Raw genomic sequence first — 21,711 nt, forward strand, 5'->3', positions numbered from 1 at the left:
ACTTCAGCTGTGTCTGCTTGGGCAGCAGTCCTGCATCTGGCTGATTGTAAATATCCCATCTCATTGTACGACCACATTCCTAAATCACATCAGTTTAAGAGACTTGGTCATCATTTAATGTGTGTGTACGCATTTGGTGTGTATAGCCTGGTGTCATTTTCCTTTGTTGTATGTAAGCTATCTTCCCACCTGGACACTGCACCCAAGAGAAGGGCATATGATGTTCTCTGGTCTACCCAAAACACCCCTAGGGGCCCTTGTATCAATATCAGGAGTGAATGAAGTGCCAAAAAATTCTAGACACCACCAGTTACACATGTGGTCACCTTCTCACCCTGGAATGGACATGCCAGTGTGCTCTGGATGGAGTTAGGGGCATGTGGGGACATGATTAGAGGGGCAGGTTGCCCCCTCCTGTGGCAGCTCCTCAGAAGAGGAAGCAGCTCAGGTGTTTCCCCACCACACATTCTTACACAGGCCCCGGAACTCCTGGAGCAGCAGAAGTACACGGTGACCGTGGATTACTGGAGCTTTGGCACCTTGGCTTTTGAGTGCATCACGGGCTTCCGACCTTTTCTCCCTAACTGGCAGCCCGTGCAGTGGTGAGTGAGGGACCGGGGGCCTGTGGGTGGGGCAAGGAGCACTTCCTGAAGGGAGGAGTGTGTCCCCCTGTCTTTGTCACATCCTTTACTTGTTCTCACCTCACCGGGCACTTCCAGCCTGGGCCCGAGGCATCGGTGATGTCTCCCATAGAGGATGTCATGTTAGGACCCAGCACATGGGCAGTCCAGGCTCAAAAATCCTGGAAAAGTAGAGCAATTGTTAAATGTTAACATCTTTAAAAATAATGCCGTATAAATATTTGCCCTGTATTCAGTAGCAACATGCCAGTACATTTACAGACTGCTCTATACAATGGTGTACTTACACTGAAGATGCTGTGTATTAGTAAATAAATAAAGGACATGCACGCAAGACAAATGATAAGTATTTACATGGAAGTATATTACTGACAAATTTTACTATTCCTAAATATAAATTTTTGTTTGAAAAGCATAAGAAAGTGGCTTAAAATTTGAACCAATTTACACACAAGAAAGTTACCAGAAAAAAGATTTATAAATAAAAAACTGAAGGATATACTTTTTAAAAAATTCTATCTTTGCCTTTTTTTATTACAAAAATAAGTGTATAAGTGTTCATTGTATATGTGAAGGTAAATCATTACCAAAATGTGTAGTTTGAAAACTAACATTCCCCTAAATTAGGTTTCATTCAGAGTATTGAGAGGCCATACACTAATTTAAATGATGCAACTGTTATTCCAAAATTTTTTTTTAAAGATTTTATTTATTCATGATAGACATAGAGAGAGAGGGGCAGGGGCAGAGACACAGGCAGAGGGAGAAGCAGGCTCCATGCCGGGAGCCTGACATAGGACTCGATCCCAGGACTCCAGAACCACGCCCTGGACCAAAGGCAGATGCTAAACCGCCGACCCACCCAGGGATCCCCCAAATTTTGTTTTTATTTCCAGTTTTTGTTTTGTATTGTTTTGTTTTAGAGCAGTAATAAGTTCATATGGTTCAAGCTTCCAAAAGTGATAAAAGAGTATGCACTGAAAAGTCCCCTCTGGGCAGCCCCCCCACCACCTGGCTTCCTTCCCCATAGGTACCTGCTACTACTGGTTTTTGGTGTGCTTCCAAGGGTGTTTCATATGGGTACAAGCAAATTGGTCTGTACTTGTCTGTTGGTTTGTTTGTGTTTCACCTCTTTTTTACATCAATGATTAACATAATATGAACTGTCCTGCATGTGCTCACAAAACATTTTTACACCATGAGAATTTCTTTCACACAATCCAGAAAGAACCACTATGAACATTTTTGTGTGTCTCCAGGCTCTTCAGTATATGTTATACTTCTTACAAAAACACAAATTATTATACTCTCCTGTAACCTGCTTCTCAGTCTTGGTATTGAAAATCCTTTATGTTTTTCCATTATTTGTCATATCTGGTATGCAACTGAATGGCTATACTGAAATTTATTTAATTTATGCCCCGTTATTGGAAGCATAGGTGGTTTAGAATTTTTACTTCTTAAAATAACACCAAGAATAATGTTCTTATAGGGAAATCTTTATGGATCCATAATTATTTCCCTAGGACAATTCCTAGAAGTGGAATTAACTGATCAAAAATTATGTGCATTGTAAAGATTTTTGATGTGTATTATAATGCTCAACAGAAAGGTTGTATAAATAATGTTTTGACCAGGAACATACAAAGCTGCCTCTTTTACCATACCATTGCCAGCACTGGCTATTATATTTTTCTAAATACCTTTTTGGAAGTAATGAAAACAGTAACTTTTTCAAAGGACAGGTACTTAACTTACATCATTAATTATTTACTTATAAGATGTAGCCTTGGAAATCAACTCTAGAAGAGTGGTTTTTGTGATGGCAGTCCAGTTCAGTCAACATGTATAAGCCAAACACTGGAAATGCAAAGAGAAATGAGGCCAGGTGACTGCTTTTCTGGAGTCTGGCAAAATGGCAAAGTATGCCCTCCTGTGGTGGTTTATTTTAAAACAAGCAGTACTTGTTGAGCTGCATAAGTTCTAGAATATTAAGGAATTGGCTCATTAATTTATAGTCACACCTTATTCTATAACCATCATAAAAATAACTTAAATATCTGTACATCAATATTTTTAACTAATCAAAGAATTGCTGCTTTTCTTCAGTTCAAATGTTGAGCTTTTTCATTATTTTTAACAAGATAAGTTAAAATCCATTCAAACTGGAAGAACAAGTGCTATTTGAAAATATATCCCTAATGTCCCAGCATCTGTATGGTAAGTCTGTTGTCTGCAGAATCAGCTTTTTAGAACTCCACTCCAGTGCTCGAAGGCCAGGTGACACTTCAGGCAGACTTGGACACGCAGTCAGGAGGTGTTCAGTGGACTAGTTTGTGAGAAGTATCTGTCTCATTTGTCTTGTAATGCCTTAGACAACTTTTTAAAAATTTCACTCTCTCGACTCAGATGGCAAGTGGATAGTAATTTCAGGACAGAGGCAGTTTGAGCTTCATAATTCTGTTGTAATGCTACTTTGAAATACTTTTCAGAACCTAACCAATAAACATTTATTTACTATGTCCTTTTATGTTTATAATTTTCCATTGATGGACTAATGACAAGCTTGCCCTGCCTTACAGTAATCATAGTACCAGCCAGAGCTGTAAACCGGTGGCCACTGCCATGTGCCAGTGCCTGTAGGCTTCCCACATGCTCCAGACAGGCCAGCTGACCCGTTGCCTATGAGAAGTGTTCAGGACTAAAGTATTTTTTAATTTGAATTTCCCAGGTGTTTTTGGGAAGGAAAGACTTGTACATTCAGACAGAGTAGAAAGAATGGCAGACTTTGGGTTTGAGTCCAGATCTGCCATTCTGTAGTTATAAGACCTTGGGCAAGTCAACCGATCTTCATGTCCTTACCACTGAATGGGGGACTAAAAACAGGGTCTACCACATGGGATTATTGTGGCAAAGAAGCCTGTGTTCGGTGTTAAAGTACTTGGTTATCTATGAAGCATAATTCAAATTTAAGTCGTTTTCCTCATCACTGAAAAGCTTTGAAACTAGTTGCGTTTAACATTTTTTCCCCTTCAAAAACTATTTCCGATGCATGGGTGCATCAGTAAGTTCTCTAAATTGGGAAATGTGAATTCATTCACCACTAGAGTTAACATTTAGTCACCTACATTTAGAGGGAAGTGTGTTGTGTGTGCATGTGTTGTGCGTATATCCTATAAACGTGATATGTGTGTAGTGATCCTGGTTTGGAAGTTCTAATTGTATCCTCTGTTAAAACATGAATTTTGTATTAGATAAAATGAAAAGTGGAGAAAATTATAAAGACAAGCTAAGGATGAGATTAGGAGTTGGCAGTACTGGCTGTGGTACTCTGGGCACAGGAGGGTTGATGCCTCCACTCCTTCAGGCGGTACAGACTGTTCTTCAGCTCTGAAAGAAATCATCCCAGCCAGATGCAGATGCATTGACTGCTACCCAAAGATAAAATTGCAACCCGGGGGTATCCTGTACAGTTGTAAAGTGATATGTTACAGATGTAAAGTACCTCTTGCCCAAGTGACTTGGGGGCTATAATCAAGGAGATGACATGTTTGCAGGCATTCCAAAGTCCGGCAGAAGAGTGAGATGGACATTGTCGTCAGTGAGGACTTGAATGGAGCAGTGAAGTTTTCAAGCTCCTTACCCTATCCCAATAATCTGAACAGGTAAGGCACAGTGGCACATATCCTCTACGTAGTTTTCTTCCTTTTTTAGAAATAGGTGTCTGCAGTAACATCGGAAAGCTTTTCAAGAGGTTATCAGAATAGCATCCTGTGACTTAAGGACTTGAGATGATCATCTCAGTCATAAACTTTAAATTTTTTTTTTTTAACTTTTATTTATTTATGATAGTCACAGAGAGACAGAGAGAGAGAAACAGGCTCCATGCACCGGGAGCCTGATGTGGGATTCGATCCTGGGTCTCCAGGATCGCGCCCTGGGCCAAAGGCAAGCGCCAAACCACTGCACCACCCAGGGATCCCCATCAGTCATAAACTTATAATGGATTCCCACTCCTCATCCCATCTAATGATCTCTTTTCTAAATTCACATAACAATTTATCTGTACCTCTTACCGCCTTTAGTGCTTCTACTTTGTATTAAATTTGGTTTTGCATAGGGTTTGTCTTCTAGTCAACCGTAAGCCTTTTCAGATTGTTTTTCTTCTCTTTGCACTCCTGTGTAGCCTCATACTGTGTCATAGTCAACAAATCTTTGTAGTTTGCACAGCATTGCAAACTAGTCTTAGAGCCAGAATGTGAACACTTAGATAGTAATATCAACATTGTGTAGTAGTACAAAAGAAAGTGGCAAGTCAGTCACACACAGCCGAGTGGTGCAGATAATAATTACCATGAGTATTTAGAGGATGGGGAGAGCGATAGCGTGTGGACTAGAGCTGGAACGACTTTGGATGAGCTGGAACTTTCTGGAAAGATGTGCAGGACATGGATAGATGAAGGAAGGCTGAGGGGGAAGGAGTGAGGGGAGCAAAGGCATGTTCCAGGGGCAGTGTATAGAGAGTTGGCCTTCGTGGGGGCTGAGAGTGCCTACATGAGGCAGACCTGTGCCGGGGAAGGAGTGTGAACTTTGTTGTGGGAACCATGAGTGGGTTTTGCGCTGTAGGGGGGTCAGGAGGGAGGACATGGTATGGGTGTGGATTAAAATAAATCTGGCAGAGGGATCCCTGGGTGGCGCAGTGGTTTAGCGCCTGCCTTTGGCCCAGGGCGCGATCCTGGAGACCCGGAATCGAATCCCACGTCGGGCTCCCAGTGCATGGAGCCTGCTTCTCCCTCTGCCTATGTCTCTGCCTCTCTCTCTCTCTCTCTCTGTGTGTGACTATCATAAATAAATAAAAATTAAAAAAATACAAAATACAAAATAAAATAAATCTGGCAGAATGGGGTCTAGCTTGGGGCAGGGGGCTCACCTGGAGGTAGGACACGCCTGCGGCATATGAAGAGCTTCACAGTTCACTCTCCTGCAGCCAGGTGATCATTGGTCTGTTGACCTATCTGTTGAGAAATCTGGGATTTCAGGGGGTATTTTAGCAGATCAGGTAAAAGGATAAGCACTCAAATCATTAGTCTGGCTGGAAATGTTCGCTTTCTCTCAGGGGGAAATTCATTTTCAATAATCATACTGGTTGCCACGGATGTATGTGTAGCGGTGTGTGTGAGGTGCGTACCTTCCAGTTTTGTGTGGGAGGCCACCTGAGGGCAGTGCAGCGGTCTCCTCCCACACTGTGCCCTCGTTCTTCTCAGCATCCTGGCACAGCGACTGGAGAAGTGGCTGCAGCTCATGTTGATGTGGCACCCACGGCAAAGGGGCACCGACCCTGTGTACGGGCCCAATGGTTGCTTCAAGGCCCTGGATGACATCTTAAACCTAAAGGTAAGTGCGGAGCTAGGTCAGCCCTGAGGCAGCAGCCAGGTCCCTGAGGGGCTGTGGCCAGGCTCAGGAAAAAGAAGAGTGCCTTATGAAGCAGGTCATGGGCCATCTGAGCTGTGGAGAGGGGGCTCCTGTGAGTGCCTGTCCCTGTGCTGACTTCAGTTGTAAGGTCATAGCTGTGGACAAGCAGAAGTATTAAAGACCAGAACATAGGAACCCTCGTTCCTTTGCTCCCACTGGGACTCCTTTCCCCCAGCTAGCCTTGCCCCTTTCTTTGTGGGGCTGGAAAATGTTGCGAGCAGTAGACGACACAGGCAAAGAGTTGGGCTTCTCTGTAAAGATGGGTTTTTTTCCAATAACATCTGGGTTGTGTTGCAGCTGGTTCATATCTTGAACATGGTCACAGGCATCATTCACACCTATCCAGTGACTGAGGACGAGAGCCTGCAGAACTTGAAGGCCCGAATCCAGCATGACACAGGAATCCCCGAGAAGGACCAGGAGCTGCTGCAGGAAGCCGGGCTGGCACTGATCCCTGACAAGCCCGCCGCTCAGTGCATTTCAGACGGCAAGGTCAGCCCCTGCTCCTTACAGAATGCCTGGTGTTTAACTCTGACTTTGCCCCCAGGCTCTTCAGATTTCAGCTCTACTCTGTTGCATGGTACAGGTACCTCTCTGTTTTTTTAGTTGGAATGTGAGATCCCCTGTATCGATCTAATACCTAATGGGATACACGAATCCTTCTACGGTTGACTTGTTACTTTCAGACCACTTAGATGCCTTTCTGTTGTTGCCTTCATTGCCAAAGCAATGCTTTGCTCCTCCGAGTCAGCCAGAGCTGTTTCCAGTGTACCTTTGCGTACAGAACCATGTGGACAGCTACAGCTATGCACCACCTGGTCCCTGTCCCAAGGAACCGATGAAGTTAACTTATGAGAACCAAGCATTGGATAGGAAGGGAGATAGTGAACATCTGCATTGCACAGTAAAAATAATAGAGAATAGATAAAAAAAAATCTATTACTACTAACAAGTAGTAAATAAGACACACATTTGGATGATAAGTATAAAGGGAACACAAAGGGACATCTAGGCTGGAGTCATTGAAAAAGGCTTCCTGGACATTCAGTACCTGCTGGCTGAAGATGATGCCATCGGCGAACAGCAGGAAGTGCTCTGAAATCCCTGTGTTATTACTTGAAAAAGGCAGGAGTGGGACCCACAAGATTTCTTGTTCTTGTCCCTTTGCAGCTGAATGAGGGCCGCACCCTGGATATGGACCTTGTCTTTCTCTTTGACAACAGTAAAATCGCCTATGAGACTCAGATCTCCCCACGGCCCCAACCTGAAAGTGTCAGCTGTATTCGTAAGAACATCATTGTTTTGTTTTGTTTTGTTTTGTTTTGTTTTGTTTTGTTTTGTTTTGTTTTGATTAATCACTTGGGATGCCTGGGTGGCTCAGTCAGTTGGGTGTATGCCTCCAACTCAGGTAATGATCCCAAGGTTCTAGGATCGAGCCTCACATCAGGCCCTCTGCTTGGTGGGAGGCCTGCTTCTCCCTCTGCCTGCTGCTCCCCCTGCTTATGGTCACTCTCTCTGTCAAATAAAATATTTTCAAAAAATCACTACAGTGCTTGGGACAAGGTAGGAGGGAGAGACATGGACGAGGGGAGGGGGTTCACAACCAAGGAGATGAGCTTACCCAGTCCCTGGGCAACCTTCATTACTTAGGACTTACGAGTAGCCCAGCCAAAAAAGAGGAAAGGAAGTCTTCAATTTCTATCTCAAGGTAGAACTTTAAGCACTGGACAGAGAATACTGCCTGTAAGCCTCTGAGCTTGATCGAATCAGAGGGCAAAGAGAGGGCTTGTGCTCTCTTGCACTCTCTCTGTCAAATAAATAAAATCTTAAAAAAGAATAAAAGGATAAAGATATCAAGGATCCAAAGTCTTAGTTCCAGACATACTGCTTATTTTTTTTTTTCAAAGTTTTTTTTTTTTTTTTAATTTTTATTTATTTATGATAGTCACAGAGAGAGAGAGAGGCAGAGACACAGGCAGAGGGAGAAGCAGGCTCCATGCACCGGGAGCCCGACGTGGGATTCGATCCCGGGTCTCCAGGATCGCGCCCTGGGCCAAAGGCAGGCGCCAAACCGCTGCGCCACCCAGGGATCCCGACATACTGCTTATTTCAGCATGTTCCAGGACTACTGTTTGAAGCTGAATTTTTAGAAAACTACGTATGACCTTAAATGTTGTAAACATAAAGATTTCTGTTTAAAGCAGAAAGATTTCTGCTTTAAACAGAAATCTTTTCTGTATACATGTAATTATTTGTACATGGTTCACAAAATGTTTCTTCAGATTGATAGGTATTGATTGGTACACACTTGTGCTGTTAATGGGGTACAAAAAATGTCCACGAAAGTAGCCAGGTCTAACCCCCAAAACCGCTCTGGAGTAGCATAGCAGTTCTACAACCATGCAGTGTAAAAGTACCAGTGACGTCATGAGGTAGGATGTGGTTCATGGTAGGGCAGTTATCCTCTGACAGTTGCCTATGTCTCTGTTCCAGTTCAAGAGCCCAAGAGGAACCTGTCTTTCTTCCAGCTGAGGAAAGTGTGGGGCCAGGTCTGGCACAGCATCCAGACCCTGAAGGAAGACTGTAACCGGCTGCAGCAGGGACAGCGAGCTGCCATGTACTATGCCAGGCGGTTTGGGACTTAACTTATTTCAAATTGCTTGGTGGCTTTTGCCACAGAAAAGCATCAGAGGCAGGGGCCCAGAAGCAATAGGAAGGAGAGACGAGAGAGAGACGCTGGTTTGGATGGGCAGGAAGTGGTCAGCTGGGCAGGGCTGAGGGAGGCCCTTTTAGACTTTAGGAGGTGAGTGAGGTCGGCTCATGGAGCAGGAGTGTAAACTGAGGGCTGGGCTGGCTGAACAAGGGGCAGAATTTGGAATGTGGAAAACCTCACCGCAGTTGGGTCAGCAAAAACCCCCTGACTTCAGGCTCTCCAGGTCACTGGCCCTTTGTGTGGTATTGTGTCTAATTCCAATTTTGCTGCAGAACCTCGTGCTAGCAGAGGGCTAGGAAACTATGATTAGAAGTGGCTGCTTATGTTTTAATAATAATTAGAGTAGGGACCTACCTCAGCGTTTGAGGTGGTTTTGTTATTGTACAGGACATGGTATTTGGATTGCAAAGATGCCCAAAGGCTGCTTCTTGTGGTCCCTGCAGGATGAATCTCCTTCGGAATAATAGCTGCCTCTCCAAGATGAAGAATTCTATGGCTTCCATGTCTCAGCAGCTCAAAGCCAAATTGGATTTCTTTAAAACCAGCATCCAGATTGACCTGGAGAAGTACAGTGAGCAAACTGAGTTTGGAATCAGTGAGTGTACTCTTTCTGCCATGAGCTTGGAGAGACCATTTCTTTCTTTCTTTTTTTTTTTTTTTTTTCTTCTTGAGGTTTCTTTTGTCTCTTAAAATTGAGTTGTTTCTATTTTGTTTTTGTGGTGTTTTCATTTTGTTTTTTTCTTCCCCCCCCCCTACAATTTTTTTTCCAGCATCAGATAAACTTCTGCTGGCCTGGAGGGAAATGGAACAGGCCGTGGAGCTCTGTGGGCGGGTAGGACACTCATTTTAAATTCCTGTCCTTACAGAGGGGGGCTGAGGCTTCCCACTACCATTTCTCACTGTCTCCTCAAACACTAGGTCTGTTTGTATGTCCGGAATCAGGTTGTCCTCATCCTGCTTTCTGACCTTAACTAGGACTTGCTGGGGAAAAGGCCAGGTTGATATGCAGTACAGGGGCCCCCTCAATGGCAGATGTGGAAGCTATCCGGACCTGGTACAGATTTGAACAAGGAGCCAAATGTGAAGGATCCTTGTGGGAGGCCTAGACTTCTTCCTATTAGAAAGGGCCTTATATGAATAGTCAACACTCCATCCTGCCAGGGGTTTGGCCTATTTTGTTGGGATGCTAAATCCATAGAGAGAAGTCATCTAGGCATAAAGTCTTAGAACAGCAGAAATCCAGTACCCACAGAAAAATGTTAATTGTGAGGTAAGGGAAGTAAGTATGGCTTAGTGGACCTCACACAAATCAAAAACTGAATGCTCCAAGGCCTTTTCTGGACTTTTCATTTTCTGCTGAGAACTTGAGGAGGGACCTTCACTTCTGTGTCTTCACATCAGTTTCTATGCACCAATACTGACGTGTATGTGTAAGGTGAGTATGATATAGATAATAACTCACCTAACCACAGAGGCAGTGAGTGTACACCGACACTTATGTACATAAACTATGAAACACAGGCACCCAGGCCTCTCCACGTGGGATAGACAAAGGGGAGAAAGGAATACACATGGGGCATCTTCTTTGTTCTGGGCACCAGGCTGGATACTTTATACACCGTATCTTATCTGGGCCCTAAAATGGCCTCATTAGAGGATTATTTTATGGTGGAGGAAACTGTAGCTCAGGGCTTAGGTGATTTGCCCACGGGGTCACACAGCCAGAAAGTGATAGACCTGAGATCCAAACTCAGGCCATCTGACTCCAAAGTCTGTATCCCTTCTAGCCGGTCAGTTGAGAGTCTTCAGTGAGTTTGGGAGGGCGACTTGCCCGCCAAATCCTGCACCTCAGAAGGCTCTTATTACGTCAGTTGACATGAGCACAGCTTTTTCATCAGGAGAATGAAGTGAAGCACCTGGTGGAACGCATGATGGCACTGCAGACGGACATCGTGGACTTGCAGAGGAGCCCGATGGGGCGGAAGCAGGGGGGGACGCTGGATGACCTGTGAGTACCAGCTGGCCAGTGAACCAACCCGCACACACCCCAGCCAAGTTTCCATATGCTTCTGGGAATTGTCCAAGGGTGCAAGTGTGGTTATTATGGAAGCTGTAGGAGACCATTCTATAGAGAATGACCCTCTGGTGGAGCATATTGGCATGTTCAGAGGAGTGCCAGGGATGAGCAAGGGCAAATCACCATCACTGTCAGCCTTCATTTCCATATCTATCGAGTGGCAAGAAGAACTGTCAGCCCTCACAGAGTTGTGATCAATTCAGATGACTCAGGTAGAGCAGGGGTTCAAAAACTGTAAAGGCTGTGATGGAAGCAGCCTTTGCCGTGGCTTCAGACATCACTGTTCATACCTCCTGCCGTGATCCAGGTGTGGCTCGAAGAGCAGAAAGTAGAACAGAAGAAGAGCCCCGCAGGGCTTAAGAGTTTGAATCCAGAAACTGTTCATTTGAGTCTCTATCAGGAATTTGGCCTTGGCTGTAGGGGGTGATAAGGTGTCCCCGCCAAGCCATCTGACCTGAAGGGAATCAGACCTGAAGGAAATCACGGAGCTCCCAGGGTGCAGGTGGGCGGGCAGCAGACGAGTTGCATCACACACATGGGAGCTCTCACTTGGGCTCAGCAGGGTCCTCTGATGCCTTTACTAGAGTTCTCAGGACCAGAATCTCAAACGGGAAATCTCATGATCCGGATTCTGTGTTTTCTCCAATTATTTAACCCTTTATTCTCCTCTAGTTTTCAAATAAGTCACCTCTGAGAATGTCAGTCACTTTCACTGTGCCAAGGCTGGAAACGGTTAGGAGATTCTGTTGCCCTTGGGCTTGAGTTTCAAGGAGGCCCTTTGCTCTCCAGGTGTTGGCACTGGAGTCACTATTGCAGAAGCCACGTGGACAGGAAATTCCAAGGGACAGAGTAGAAACTCACTTCCTTGAGACTCGCTCATTAAACCTTAGAGATGGTTCAGGTTTAATAATGAGGGCCATCATTGCCTTGTTATAGGCATCACCTGGAATAGCTCCAGGGGTAATAATTCCCTCCAATCAAGACGTAATGCCCATCTTGCTTCTATTTTTTTAAATTATTTTTTCATGAGAGAGAGAGGTAGGCAGATAGAGAAAGAAGCAGAGAAAGAAGCAGGCTCCATGCAGGGAGCCCGATGTGGGACTCAATCCAGGGACTCCAGGATCATGCCCTGGGCCAAAGGCGGGTGCTAAACCACTGAGCCACCCAGGCATCCCCTGTCTTGCTTCTAAAAGGCACTCATTGTACTGGCAGGAATTACCTACCTGGTGTTTTAAATGTATTTCTTCTTCCTGTGTTTCAGAGAAGAGCAGGCGAGGGAGCTTTATAGGAGGCTTCGGGAAAAGCCCAGAGGTAAGTGGGGCTTCTGTGGGCCATGGGTGCCTTGTTTTGTGAGGTGTGCAGCATTGGCGCTCTGCTGGCCACCGGGAAGAACTGTGCAGCTCCTTCCCTCTTTCCAGACCAGCGAACTGATGGCGACAGTCAGGAGATGGTCCGGCTGCTCCTGCAGGCCATCCAAGGTTTTGAGAAGAAAGTGCGAGTGATTTATACGCAGCTCAGGTATCCGCCCTGACCTTCCTGCCCACGGGTGGAATTCGGAGAAACTGTGAGGCCTCACATCAGGTCTTTTTCTGGCTCCCCTCTGACTTGCTTCACCTGGAGAAAATTTATCCACAGCTGCTGTCGGATTCCTAGTTACCAGGGATTGTGTTCTCCCACTTTCTCCAACCCCAGTGCCACTGGAGTTTGTCACATTTATTCTTTACAGTAAAACTGTGGTTTGTAAGCAGAAGGCTCTGGAACTGTTGCCCAAGGTGGAAGAAGTGGTGAGTTTAATGAACGAAGATGAGAAGACTGTTGTCCGGCTTCAGGAGAAGCGGCAGAAGGAGCTCTGGAACCTCCTAAAGATTGCTTGTGTGAGTGAGCCCCATGGCCAGGCCCTCAGCCTGCAGGCCTCTCAGGGCCTTTCCACCTCCTGCTGTCACCACCTCCAAGGGAGACTACAAAGCCCCTGACCGACCACTCATTTGCATTCCCCTCCTTTGGGACGTAGAGTGCAGGGAGGCATCCCATGTTTGTAATTCTGCATGGGTGCCTTTCCTGTGGCCGCTGTAGGGAAGTACGCCACACAGTCTGGAGGCCAAAGTCTGAAACCAAGGTGTTGACAGGGCTGGGGTCCCTCTGCAAGCTCTAGGAGGACTCCTTCCTTGCTTCTATCAGCTTCTGGTGGCCCCTGATGTTCCTTGGCTTGTGGGCCACATCACTCTTGTGTCTGCCTGTGTCTTCACAAGACCTTCTTCTCTATATCTGTCTTCTGGGTGTCTCATACAAGGACCCTTGCCATTGGATTTGGGTCCCAACTCAGTAGTCTGGGATAATCTCCCCTCAGGATCCTTAACTGTAGCTACAAAAACCCTTTTTCCAGTAAGGTCACATTCTGAGGTTCCCAGAGCTAGGACACAGATCTTTTGGGGGACCTTCCTGCAGCCCAGTGCAGGGCATGTCTGCGTGACCTGGTCCATCCTCATCTGATCCTGTGCTGCTTAGTATTGTCACCTGTGCTTTCAGTGCCCACTGTCTTACTGTAGCTGAGATTCTACTGCGTATTGCTCAGAAAATGGGACACAAGAAAAGAGCCCAAGACAGAGAAGGCGAAGAGTTAGGTAGAAGCCATGGAAACGAGCTGATGAGAGAGAGAGACCCTACACTGTGCAGGCTGCAGAGAGGTTGTCTGGGATGACTGTGCGATTTAGTCACTGATAGTGCTTAAGAGCAAAGAGGAGAATGGGAAGATAGCTGTCGAAGGTGGAAGCAGGATGCAAGGGTTCAGGTTTGTGTTTTTAAGATCATGGACTGGAGCAGGTTTGCAGGCCAAGCAGGAGACGGTGCCCTGGGAGACTCACGGTAGCCAAGAGGTAGGAGACAGTCGAGTCACCCATGTCCTGAGAACAATGGGGTGTCAGTATGATGAGCATGCGTGGAAGGATTAGCCTTGGGAAGGGGTGAGTGAGATTTCCTCCTGCAGGAAAGGAAAAAAAAAAGAAAGCGAAGACAAGGAGAGAAGATTTAGGAAGGAGAGGAAAGTTGAGGTCTTCCCAGCGATGGCTGATCTGCCATCTGCATTCACATGACATTTATTGAGCGTTGACTATATACCCAGGAGCCTAGGAATGTCATGAAAACTGGAGATAAAGGAGGAAAGCGTGAAGCCCAACCCAGGAGCTTGTAGTCTGATGAGGGGCACACACAGGGAAGTGAGCTTGAATTGGGGGCAGGAAGTGTCCATCAGCAGCTCGTGCTGTAAGCTGAGTGTAGTGTGCAAAGAGGAGCACCAGCTCCAGTCTTGGAGGTGAGGGAGGCACAGAGAACTTTCACAAGGAAGAGTTATTTCAGTTAAAGAACAAATAGGAGTTAGGTAGGTGCAGAGGACATTCCAGAGTGAAGACCTTGCTCTTTCAGAGGCACAGGACATTGGCCTGAAAGAGTGGGTGTGTTCTGGGTGTTGCACGCAGAGTGGTGTGATGTGTGTGAAAAGCTGTCCTGTGGAATGGAATAGGGAGGCAAGCGCCGGCTTCTGCAGGCCACACTTTGTTTTGAAGGTATAGAAAACACCACAGAATTTATTTTTATCATTCATGTTGCAGGAAGTTAAATATGGGAACAGTATGGTCATATCTGGGTTTTAGAGAAATCCCTCATGGCAGCTGGAGAACAGATCTGAGACTTCGACAGATCTCATCCCCAAGAGAGAGGGGCGGCTCTGGCGGCTGGAGTCCTGGAGCCCCTGTGGAACACAGGACAGGACAGAGGATGGGCTGCCCTCCTGCCGTACTCACAGGCCTAGGCAGAGAAGATGGGGTGGACGGCTGGGTCTCTCCCTGCGTGACGTTCAGCAGGACTTGACTGACTGCTTGAAGCTGGACCTTGATGTTCAGCTGGAAGGAAGGATGTGGGACTGAAGCCCCACGGGCTTCAGCAAGGACAGGAGCCAGGTGCATGAGGAGATGGTGAGGCCAAGAGATGAAAGTTTGGCCGGAGACATGGAGAGGGGAGGCACATGAGGTGTGATAGTAGGTTGATAGTAGGTCATGTCTGCAGGCTACAGGCCAGTGGAGCAGGGGCCACTGGTCAGCCTGACTGAGGTGGAGTGGCTGCAGCAGCCAGCAGACAGTTGGGGGTGGTACTTGGAACATCTTGGTTTTCCTTTCAGCCATCGCACAGATGATGCGATTCCCAACCTTTTTTGTGGGTCTCAGACTTCTATGTGGAAAAGCAAGACCACCTCTGTCTTAATTTCCTTGTGAGAATTTGTTAAGCAACCAGATTAATGAATAAAGCCTATGAATACAGGTACTCAAATCTCCCTATATTGAGAATATTTAGGGTGCCTGGGAGGCTCAGTCAGGGAAGCATATCCGCCTTCGGCTCAGGTCATGATCTCAGAGTCCTGGATCAAGCTCACGGGTTTCCTGTTCAGCATGGAGTCTGCTTCTCTCTCTCCCTCTGCTGCTCCCCCTGCTTGTGCTCTCATACTTTTGTGCACTCTCTCGCAAATAAATAAAATCTTTTTTTTAAAACAACCTTCTATCAAAAAGATAGATACAGAGATTTTCTAAGCCAAAATGCAAACTATGGTCATGAGTAGGGTTGTTGACCAATAACTTGTAGGAATACCTAGTGTCCTGTGACCAGTTGTTTCCTGAGAAAATACCATTGTGTGAATGCAAAATTGGGATCATCCCTTTGCTCCAAAATTCCATTGACTTTCTTTTGGTTTTGTCCTTTAGAGCAAAGTCCGTGGTCCTGTCAGCGGCAGCCCAGACAGCATGAATGCCTCTCGCCTTAGTCACTCTGGTCAGCTGCTGGCTCAGCCTTCACCAGCCCCCAGCAGCTTGCCCGAGGCCATCAAGAAAAGGTAGGTCACTGATCAGCACCTGGTGTGATAGCCATGGGCGCTTCGGGAGGTTGTGGGAATGGAAATGCATGTTTATCCTTGATAGATGGGTTCGTCTATCTAGTAAAGTCTATGTTTTTCTTTGTGTTTGTTAATACGCTAGGCAAATGTGGTGTTTTATTCTCCTAGTCCCTTGTAACTTGCTAGCTAAGTACTTTTCTTGTTTGAGGCCTGGATTACTAATTGCTTAATGAGGATATGGAAAGTGCTAGTCAGTCACATACTATAATACGTCCTGTCAGCCATCATCTGTTGTTCAAAACCAGATTCCCCCCAGGGAGTACCCTGCTGGCCAAACCCCATCGTCCTGCCTCCTCCCTCTCGCCCCCCACCACTCTGAGTTACCAAGCTGTGGTTTTCCTCCTGCTGCCTGTCCTCACCCCCACTCCTTCACCTGGGCCACTGCCACCGAGGTGGTGAACAGAGCATTTCAGCTCTTTCTGCAAAGTTTTTGGCCTCCCTGCTTCCTGTCCAGTACTGCCTCCAAGCCCTCTCTGGTCAAAGGAGTCCTCCCAAAATATGATTTGATCAGGTTATTTTTTTGGCCAGTGACTTTGACTTGTAGTGGCTTCCCACTCCCCTGGAGGATCCAAGCTGAGCCTTTTCAGATATATGTGGCCACCTCAGAGCCACTCTCCAGGCTGACCCCCTGTTCCTTACAAACTCCTGGCCTAGCCCACTGGTTCTGAAAGTCTGATCCAGAGCAGCAGTGTCAGCAGCATCTGGGTACTTGTTAGAAATGCAGATGCTGAGTCAGCTGCTCAGGGGTGGGCCCAGCAGGCAGCTTTTCAGAAGCCTTGGCTGGTTGCTGATGCGCAGGGAAGTTCCAGAACCTCTGGCCGGTGTCCTGCCCTGAGAGGTCCTCCCATCTGCAGGACGCATCTGCTTCCCCCCACCCCCCGCAGTGCCCTGACCACTCATACACCCAGCTCTCTTCTTTGACCGCCTGTGGATGCTTTTGTTTCTGGTATGTTCCCACGCAGTTTCTTCAACATCTTCTATGTGTCAGGCTTTGGGCACTGGCAATGGTAAAGCCATTGCTGTGACCTAATATTCAGACATAGAAAATAGATGAATGATTATCTAGGGCAGGTGAAGCGGGGAAGGGGAAAGGGCTGATAAGGGGTACAAGGTTTCTTTTTGGATGATGAAAATGCTTTAAAACTAGATAATTGTAAAGATTGTGTTAATTCTATAAATATACTAAAACTATCAAATTATACACCTTAAATGGGTAAACTTTATGGTATGTAAATTACATCTCAGTAAAGCAGTTTTAAAAATCCTGCTCTGTGCTTGGGGAGTTCATAGTCTATACTGTGGTGGTACTTCATTGTACATGACCTTAGATTCTTAACTTTCTCCCCAACCTCCTGTGAGCCTGAGGATGGTAACCAGGTCCTCTGCCTCTTACGTTGCCCTTTGGAGCTGGCGCTGAGCCTTCAATCCAGTCAGTAGCCATGCAGAAGGAGCCAAGCAAAAATATGGCCTGCACTCCTTCCATCAGTGTCGTGCTTCCCAAAGTGAGCAGAATTCCAGGGCACTGTCCTCCTGGATTTGGCATATTCCCTCCAGTGATATCCTGGTAGCTCTGGAAAAGTCGTCCTGGGAGCACAGGTTGCCTCTATGTCATGGAGCTGAAGTTGGAATAGGACAGTGGCTTATCATATTCTCCCCTTCCTCCCCACAGCCATTCTTGACAGGACAGGTGCATTTCTTATCATAGAAAAGAGAGAGCAGATTAAATGAAATCAGTTCCTAGAACATGCTTTTTCACAGATCTCAGTGAACTGTGGAAATTGTGAAATAACTTAGTTTATATCATTTTTCTATTTCAAAAATTGGAAAATAGGTGATTTGTAAGATATCTTCAGATTTTGGCAGTTTGGAGGGAATTACATTCAGCTATCTAGTTAAGTCAGAAAGAACTTATTTACTTCTAATTTTTATATTAAAAAGAGATCTATTTTTTCACATTGTGAATGGTAATGCTTATTTATGACTGGGTGTGGGCTTCTGAAAAGTGTTTAACAAGATGAATGAGATTACTAGTAGGACATGGTGCTTTAAGACAGCATCCAAGGAATTGTAATTTAATTTAAAAAATCTTGTCAAAAGCTCTGTAATTTATTTCCTAAACAATAGTATTATATCTGAAAAATCATGCTGAGCATTTTCTAATAATGTGATCATTTTCTTTAGTGAAGAACTGGTGGCTGAAGCACATACTCTCTGCACCCAGCTAGAAAATGCAATGCAAGACACCATCAAAGAACAGGACCAGAGTTTGAGGGTAATGGGCTGTATGAATCCCAACTATTCCATATCCTTCCTTTCCATGGCACACCAGAAAAAGCAAAAGCAAAAGCAATCCAGCTTGTCCTCTGTCTCAGTAAACGCTTATGCTTTTCTAGTACCTATTTATTATTATATATAGTAAAGCTAACAATTACTGAATGGGTACAAGTATTTTACGTGCATTATTTCATTTAATCCTTGTAACACCTTGTAACACTTAATTTTTACCAGGAAGGTAACATCATTCTAAGGTCTTTCTCTCCCTGCGGTGTCTGTAGCACTGCTGGGCGTCTGCGTGTGTGGGGTGCTGTGTCAGACTCTGGGGATGAAACAAGAACCTGTCACAGCCCCACCTCTCCGGGACTCAGAGCTTAAGTAGGCCGTACTAGTTAGAGTGAAGCTCACCTGATAAAAAGCTAGTCAAGGCACAGGTACATTTTAAAGCAAAGCTCAGGTTGCTGAGAGGACCCTGAGTCATTCCTCAGATTTTTAAAAGGCCCTCTCCTGCCCAGCCAGTGACCTGCAAGCCTCCCCCTAACTTCTCAGCTGTCAGGAGAATCAGATGAGATACCACTGCTGATTGTAATCACTTCCTGTTTATTCAAGTGTCCCGTCTCCAGTTTGGGGAGACATTCGTCCTCCTCCTATTTTGAGCAGTTCACTGCTGGTTTGCACTTCTGCCAGAGGAAAAGGAAGTCTCCTCAGGCCATGTCATCTGGGAGGATTGAAAATGGGTACTGAGCTTAGCTCTTGATACCACCTACCCACAGTTGGGCAAAAATAAGTGCTGTGAGCCACAGGGAATACTAAAACTTCCCATCTTCTTTCCATAGTCACAGAATCTGAGGGACTTCGAGCTAGGCCAAAGGAAAGTTCTTGTATGGTTTTGAAAAATGTAGTTTTAGCTCAAGAGTAGCCTGCAATAACAAGACTGCTATTAATGAGAGGATTTAAATTCCCTTCTAAATTGTGCTGGTTGCCTCCTGAGGAAGACAAACAGCCTGAAGTGCATTGGTGACCACTGTATTTTTAACATGCCTGTTGACTTTCAGTCTCTAGACTGGAGCTGGTTACAGACGGAAGAAGAGCAGAATAGCCTGGAACAGGCCTCTTGACTGTGTGGGTGGCCTCGACCTGAGGCCTGATGGGGCTGCCTGGCCTGAGGCCCTCCCGCGGTGGCCCCTGCTATAACAGTGTCCCAGGAGTCTTCAGCACCTGGACAAAGATCTTCTCACTTCCCCAGGAGTTGTGACATTTACAACAGGCCAGGGGTGTGGCCCTCTGTGGGCACTACCAGCAACTTGTCTGCACACTGGAAGTCTTCCATCACAGAGGCTCAGTAAACACTGATGCCAGGCGTGAGCATTTGGGGAGACCAAGCCACTTCCTCTGCTCCAAAAAAGTGCTCAAAGTACTTGCCCCACAGACCACTGGACAACTGTCTCATGTGACTCTTTCAGGACAAAGTATGCAAGACACTCGATGTCAGTCTGTCCTCTCCTGACCCCTCCTGATCTCCAGAGGCCCTGATCCACCTGTCCTCACAACTAGTGTTTCACCTGGACTCAGAACCAGACAGACTTTTAGATCATAGACTCGGCCTGGCCCCATCCTTTCTCTTCATCATTTCATTTTACTGCTGCTAAAATTTCCCTTTTCCTGACTACGTTGGTGGTTGTGCACCTTCAGCAAGGTTATAGGTGAATACCAGCTCTCCTCACCCGTGGTCCTTTCAGCCACAGAGTGACTCACTAGAGCCAGGGCAGGAGAGCAGCTTCCTTCCTTCGGGTTCCAGATTCCACTAAGGAGTGTGTCATTGTGGGGAAGAAAAAGAAAAGGATATCTGTCGGCCCCATGTCTGCTGATCACTGTACCCACACCTGTCCTTGCTCAGACACATCTGTGTGGGGTGGTGGTGGGACAGGGGAGTTCCTGCTTCTCGTATCAGCTAGCAGTATTATTAAATCAATTTATTTAAAAAAATAGTTTCTATATTTTGTAACATAACTCAAACATTTGTATTGGTTTCCACAATCTATTTTTACAATATTTATGTTTAGGATTTAGGAACTCAAAAACCAACTTAATGGAAGGTGTCATAAAATTGAATAGTAGATGGATCAGATGGTGCCGTATAGCACTAGCACTGCTTCTTTGACATTTTATAACTTCTTTATATTAAATCAGGAATACAAAACGAGTTCAGATGATCACAAATAGGCAAGTTTGGTCAGAGATAAGTTGGAATAGGAGAGTTTCACAAACTGGCTTCCATGGAAACCATACAAAGGGTTTCATGGCCAAGCAAGTTTAGGAAATGCTTCATGCTTTAATTCTCTTGGAGATTCACATTGTACCCTAGCATATTAAAGTTTCTGGGAGTCCTGTAGTAAACTGACTTCACTGTATAAATCTGTTTACCAAACACATTTGACAACAGAGCCTTTTCCCCCTCTTTGTGTGAGCATAACATTTTTTTAACATCCCAAAGAGCTAGAGTTGGATACAGCATGATTTTGGAAACACTGGTGAGGAGCACAGTGGGAAAGAAGTCCAGAAAGACAGGCTGGGATGAGGCCAGATTGGGGAGGGAAGGAATGTTGGCCTAAGAGTTATGGACCTACAGGCAGCCAGGAGTCACTGAAGAATTTTGAGTAAGAAAATGACATCACCAAAGCAATGGCTTAAAATGACTAACGTAACTGGTATATGCTACTTGATTAAAAAAGTGAAAAGTCTGGAGGTAGGACTTCTGCTTCCAAGATGATGAAATAGATGTACTTTCCCCAGTCTTTCCTTTAAGCATAACTAAAATCCTTCACCGTTGTCTATAAACAAGTATAAGAAGTCGCTGAAAGGTAGAAGGCGGCAGACCAGCTAGGGACCTTGGACCTGAGGAGTGAGGTGGTGGTGAGTTCCCTGGGTTTTCCTTTTGCCTTATCAGTCCCCAACTGGGTGTGGGAAAACTAACAGCAGGCACAACTAAAGAGCCTGCTCCCTCTAGTGGTACTAGGTTCCCAGGGCTGCTGTAACAAATTCTACCCACCGCACAGCTTTAAGCAACAGAAATCTGTTCTCACAGTTGGAGGCTAGAATCAAAGTGCTGACAGGACAGCACTTCCTCCAAAGACTGCAGAGAGAGTCTCTCCTTTGCTTCCTCTGGCTTCTGATGAGTCCAGGTGATCCTACACTTGTGGCTACATCTCTGCCTTCATGGTCATATTGCCACTTTGTCTTCTACCCGTCAAATCTCCCCTGTGGGCCTATTATTAGAACCCTTGTGACTGAATTTAGGGCTGGTCTGGATAATCTAGGATAAGCTCCTCTCCTCAAGACCCTTAATGTAATGGCATGCTTTGCCATGTAAGGCAATATTCACAGATACTGGGTTTAAGATCCACGTTTCTTTCAGTGGGGACCACCATATAACCCAGTACAATCCACCACCTAGCCCCTCAAAATCCATACTCCTCCCCTATGTAAAATATTCACCCCATCTCAACATCCCCAAAAGTCTCAACCCATTACAGAACCAACTCCATGACCAAAATCTAAATGTCAACTCAGAAGTCCTGAATTTCATTATCTACAGCTCATT

General features: G+C 45.7%; 1 protein-coding gene across 2 annotated transcripts in view; it reads left to right on the top strand.

Moving 5' to 3' along the window:
- The window catches only part of IKBKB (inhibitor of nuclear factor kappa B kinase subunit beta), a 61,129-nt gene extending 39,669 nt beyond the window's left edge, over nt 1–21,460 (top strand). For both annotated transcript variants that reach the window (XM_041752616.1, XM_041752617.1), the window contains exons 8-22: nt 478–602; nt 4,199–4,306; nt 5,906–6,035; nt 6,411–6,605; nt 7,284–7,398; nt 8,607–8,730; nt 9,270–9,421; nt 9,597–9,658; nt 10,725–10,834; nt 12,165–12,214; nt 12,322–12,421; nt 12,630–12,777; nt 15,649–15,776; nt 18,018–18,108; nt 19,166–21,460. In XM_041752616.1, coding sequence (XP_041608550.1) covers nt 478–602; nt 4,199–4,306; nt 5,906–6,035; nt 6,411–6,605; nt 7,284–7,398; nt 8,607–8,730; nt 9,270–9,421; nt 9,597–9,658; nt 10,725–10,834; nt 12,165–12,214; nt 12,322–12,421; nt 12,630–12,777; nt 15,649–15,776; nt 18,018–18,108; nt 19,166–19,228 — 1,701 coding nt within the window. In that variant the 3' untranslated portion in view covers nt 19,229–21,460. The remainder of the gene's footprint in view (nt 1–477; nt 603–4,198; nt 4,307–5,905; nt 6,036–6,410; nt 6,606–7,283; nt 7,399–8,606; nt 8,731–9,269; nt 9,422–9,596; nt 9,659–10,724; nt 10,835–12,164; nt 12,215–12,321; nt 12,422–12,629; nt 12,778–15,648; nt 15,777–18,017; nt 18,109–19,165) is intronic.
- The last annotated feature ends 251 nt before the right edge of the window (nt 21,461–21,711 follow it).

This window comes from Vulpes lagopus, chromosome 4 (assembly GCF_018345385.1).
Source record: "Vulpes lagopus strain Blue_001 chromosome 4, ASM1834538v1, whole genome shotgun sequence".
NCBI lineage: Eukaryota > Metazoa > Chordata > Mammalia > Carnivora > Canidae > Vulpes > Vulpes lagopus.